The sequence below is a fragment of the Octopus bimaculoides genome, unplaced genomic scaffold (assembly GCF_001194135.2).
Source record: "Octopus bimaculoides isolate UCB-OBI-ISO-001 unplaced genomic scaffold, ASM119413v2 Scaffold_370699, whole genome shotgun sequence".
Classification (NCBI taxonomy): domain Eukaryota; kingdom Metazoa; phylum Mollusca; class Cephalopoda; order Octopoda; family Octopodidae; genus Octopus; species Octopus bimaculoides.
The window spans coordinates 33,011-37,813 of NW_026405108.1; the positions used below are offsets into that span (position 1 = coordinate 33,011).

A 4,803-nucleotide genomic window follows, 5' to 3' on the forward strand; every position below is an offset into this window, starting at 1 on the left:
CAATTTATAAGGGTGTCTTTTTACTTCTGTCATGTCTGTACATATTTTTGTTGGACGTCTTTCAGTTTCTGTCTTCCAAATTCACTCACAAGACTTTGTTCAGTCTGGAGCTGTTGTAGAAGACACTTGCCCAATGTGCTGTAGAGTGACACTGAACCCCAAATCACATAGTTTGAAAGCAAGCTTTCCAACTTAATTTCAGTTGACCTTGAGCAAGAAAGATATAAAGAAAGGCTTCTATTCTACAACTTCCCAGTTTTCATGTAATTTTACTCTTTACTCTTTTACTTGTTTGTCATTTGATTGCGGCCATGCTGGAGCACTGCCTTAATTATGTAAGACATAAAAATTTATGTTACTTTTTAATATTTTTAATGTTTTTTATTTTTCTATTTTCATCTTAACCCAAAAGATGTTGAATATGAAGCTGAGAAGGCCAAATACAACTGCGAGTATTTGGTCGTCGGGTAAAGTCACCTGTACAGGTGCCACCAGGTATGTTAATCTGTCTCTGTTGCTACTAGTTCTCATAAATACATGTTTCTATATGCAATGTTACAGTTTTTAAAGATCTTGAAATTTGCCAACCCTAATTTTTTGTTGTTTTGGTTGAGAATTGTTTTGCTTATGACAACATTTCCTTATGGAAAAGTATGAATGGCACCTCATATCATTGGTTCCTTTTTTAACAGCTGTTTTGTATCACTGACCAAGGGCTCATGAGCATAACAAAACACTAAGTGCATAATAAATACATAAATAGTGCAGATATAATGCAAAAGCACCCTGCAGATTGTGATAGACAAAGTAGAAATCTGGTCTAGTAGTGGTCTGCATTTTGGCAAATCATGTGCATGTGAACCTTTACCCCAGTAATCTCTGTATGACCTGGGAAGGCCTATTCCCTCTCCTGTTGCTGCTAAGTAGATTACAGGAACTTCAGCTGCCATGATTAGACTTGGAATGAATACTGGGGTGGTTTTCCCATTGCCTTCTCCAGGCAGGTGGGATTTGAACTCAGAATATAGAGGAGCTGGAAGATATATCATAAAGCATTTCTGCCAATGCACCAATAATTCTGTCACTCTCCCACCCCACAGAGCAATGTCAAATGAAGTGTTTTGTTTAAGAACACAATGTACTGCCTGGTCCAGGAATTGATCTACTAATTGTGAGGGCAGCACCCTAATCATTAGGCCATGCACCTTCACAAAATAAAAAAAACCCAAAAAACAAAATCAAATAAAATTTCTGTGTGGCCTGGTGCCTAGTACTAAACGATTTGTTACCCAGTACTAGTCTGCAGCCTAGTGGTTTGGGGACCTCTAGTTAAAGAATTAGTGTTTCTCTGTGTTTGTCATGTCCAAACAGATTATTGTTGTTATGGCACTGTAGTGACAAAAAGGCAAAGAAGTGGACACTGAAACTAGTAGAGTGTCTGACAAAATATCTTGTACTATTTGCTTACTTGACTCTATATTCATATTCTGCCAATGTCTATTTTGTTTCATTCTTGCGATGTCAATAAAACAAATAGAGGATCCAATGTCATCAGGGTCACCTGACAAAGGTTGTGTCCCAGCAGAGCCTCAGTCTATAATGGTGGCCAATAAAAATAGAGTATTTAGTTGCATTTAATTAGCTTCAAATTCTAGTGGGATCCACTGATCATCTCTGTGGATAGAGTGGGACCTGGACCAAGCAGAGATTAATATTGGAGTGGAATTGGGCTATAAAAGAGTTATGTGTCAGGTTTAGAAAGAGTACTTTGGCCTTTAACAGGATCAATGAGCATTATTCCTAACAACTGGCTTATCTTTGATGTCACAATTATGGCAATGTACTTATTTTCTTTGGTTTTCTACCTATCGTAAAACTACAATCCAGTGATGACAAGATATTATTCAAGAAAGAACATTTCAATCTTTCCACATCTAAAGCCCTATAATGGTGTCTGATGAGAAATGATATTATTCGTTACATCAGGAGTATGCTTTTTCCTTGCTGAACATACTTCCACGGAGCTTAGCACCCCTTATAGATATTACATTTCCCTGTCAGCCTTCAGATTACTCTGTCAAATGTTAAGCTTATTCATTCACATTGTTTTGAATTGATCATGCGTTATCTTGTAGCTTTGAGATCTTGATGAGGCAGCTGTTAATTTTTAGAATGATAATGTAGGGCTGGTGTGAGAGGCCAAATTTGACCAGTTTGAGCATAATACAGGTAGAATATTTGGGCTAGATATGGCTGCTTTAAATGCTAGACGGTTAAATCCATTTCATATTCCACTTAATATTGCCATTCTTTTAGCCTTTAGAGTATCTGTCACCTGACAAATTTTGTTAATTAAGTACTGGGATAAATTTGTTTGACTAAACCCTTCAAGGCAGTGCCTCAGCATGGCCACAATCCTGTGACTGAAATGAGTAAAAGTGATAGACTAGAATGTTCTGACTCCATAGCATCTGCTTTGGTGCAATACTAAAAAAGCTTCCATCTTAAAAGCTTGAGTAACCCATGGTAATGACTGTCAATATCACCCAGTTTCATCCTGTTTTGTATATTTGAGGAATTAAAAATCCTTCACAAATTAAGAAATTTTCCTGAATGGTTTGATTTCTTTGGTTGGTGAACTGCCTCCTCCTTCACCGTAGGTAATTTTATTAACCTGTTCCATAGAGATAGCTATTCTTACTCCTCATAACCACTTAGGTCAGGTCAGCTATGGAGACATGTGCCATTGCAGTATATCACTGCATCCACTATTCATTGGCATTTGCTTTGGTCATCCTGAGCAACCTTCTGAACTGTGTTTTACTCATTCCCTATCTTTGCAAGATGCCTCCTCAACCGACGTGACCATACAAGATATGGTCAACCAACGTGAGCTGTTGTTGTAGCCACATCTTCAGAGAAGAGAACACAATATGGAGGCTGACTTTAAAATTCTTAGATATCCATATTCCTAGCCAACATGGCACTTAGTTTCTATGCCATTAGTGTTGTTACCTTATGACCATTGATGAATAAGCTACTTTAACCTTCTGCCTGTTTGAAGCATTTTCATAAGTTTGTCCTAAATATCCATGCAGAATTAATAGCCTGTCAGACAAAATGCTTAGCCATATTTTTTCCAGCTCTTTATGTTCTGAGTTTGAATCCTCTGAAGCCAACTTTACCTTTCATCCTTTCAGGATAAAATAAGTATCAGTTGAGTACTGGGGTTGATGTAATTGACTACTCCCCACCTATCAATATATATAATGTTATGTCTTTGTGTATGTATGTGTGTGTGTGTATATATATATATATATATATATATATATATATATATATATATATATGGTCATCCCTTAAATAATGTTTTTTTTTTATACATTTTATTTTTCAAAATTAAGACACTTCTTTTTTAATCTAAAATATACTCTCTATTTTCTACAATGCTCTTCCATCTATCTGATAGACATACATGCAAGACCCCTCTTCCAAAATTCACTTATCCATGATGAAAAATACTCCTTCAGTACTATTCTGACCTCGTCTATAGAATTCATATTTTTTCGTCCAAATGATTTTGAAGATTACGGAATAGATAATAATCAGATGGGGCAATGTCCAGTGAATATGGTGTGTGGGGCATTGTTTCCCATTCAGACTGCTCCAGCCTTTGGAATGTCATTCTTGCTGTATGTGGCTGAGCATCTGAGCATTATCCTGCTGGAAGAACACCTTTTGTCTTGAAACCAAAGATGATTGTTTTTCTTCTCGTGTTGACTTGAATGACTGGTTGAATGACCAAATCCAAGCTTCTCTGCTAGTTCCTCAACAGTTACAATGGTATTTTGTTCCACCAAGGTTTGCAGGACATCCTCATTGATCTCTCAGATCTTCCAGGACGAGACTCATCTTTTAGGCTGTAGTTTCTGGCTCAGAATTTCTGGAACCACTGTTGACACTGGCTTACACTTATTGTCCAATCCCCATATACTGCATTAATATTTCTCACATTTTCTGTTGTGCTGTTGCCTTTATTGAACTCATAAAGCAAAATATACTGAATATGCTCCTTTGTCACTTCCATTATAACTTTGAAAACATAACTGTTAAAATCGAACTGCACTCTTCAAAACTTACACTAAGAATAAGGACAAGAATAAAATTACTACCTGCTTTTATAGCAAGTTGATACAGGTAGTTTACCCCATTCCCCTCCAGCTTTTAGTTCACGCAATTGAAAAAAACGCATTTATGGGATGACCCAATATATTTATATATGTATATCTTTTACTTGCTCCAATCATTAGACTGTGGACATGCTGGGGCATCACCTTGAATTTTTAGTCGAATGAATCAAAAGTAGTGCTTTTTGTTTATTTAAGCCTGGTACCTGTTTTATTGATTTCTTTTGCTGAACTACTAAGTTACAGGGATGTAAACACACCAACAGCAATTGTCAATCAGTGGTGGGGGACAAACAACACACACACACACACACACAATGGGCTTCTTTTCAGTTTCCATCTACCAAATTTACCCACAAGGCTTTGGTTGGCCCAAGGCTATAGTAGAAGACACTTGCCTAAGAGGCAACACAGTAGGATGAAACCCAAAACTTAGTCCTCTCCTAAACTAATCCTTATTTTTCCAAGTGAAGGATAGCACATTCATACACACATGCATACACATACTTGTGTGTAAAGGGTTCCTATAAGGTTGTTATCCACCCCTGATTGGAACTCTCCCGTATGACATGTACGCATGCTCAGTGACTTGCTTTAACTTCCGCAGATATGTTTC

At 37.1% G+C, this 4,803-nt stretch overlaps 1 protein-coding gene across 1 annotated transcript in view; it reads left to right on the forward strand.

The window, feature by feature from the left end:
* The first annotated feature begins 412 nt into the window (after positions 1–412).
* Positions 413–4,803, forward strand: part of LOC106882815 (TATA box-binding protein-like 1) — a 9,304-nt gene continuing 4,913 nt past the window's right edge. The window contains exon 1 of the mRNA XM_014933599.2: positions 413–495. Within this exon, the coding sequence (XP_014789085.2) occupies positions 413–495 (83 nt within the window). The remainder of the gene's footprint in view (positions 496–4,803) is intronic.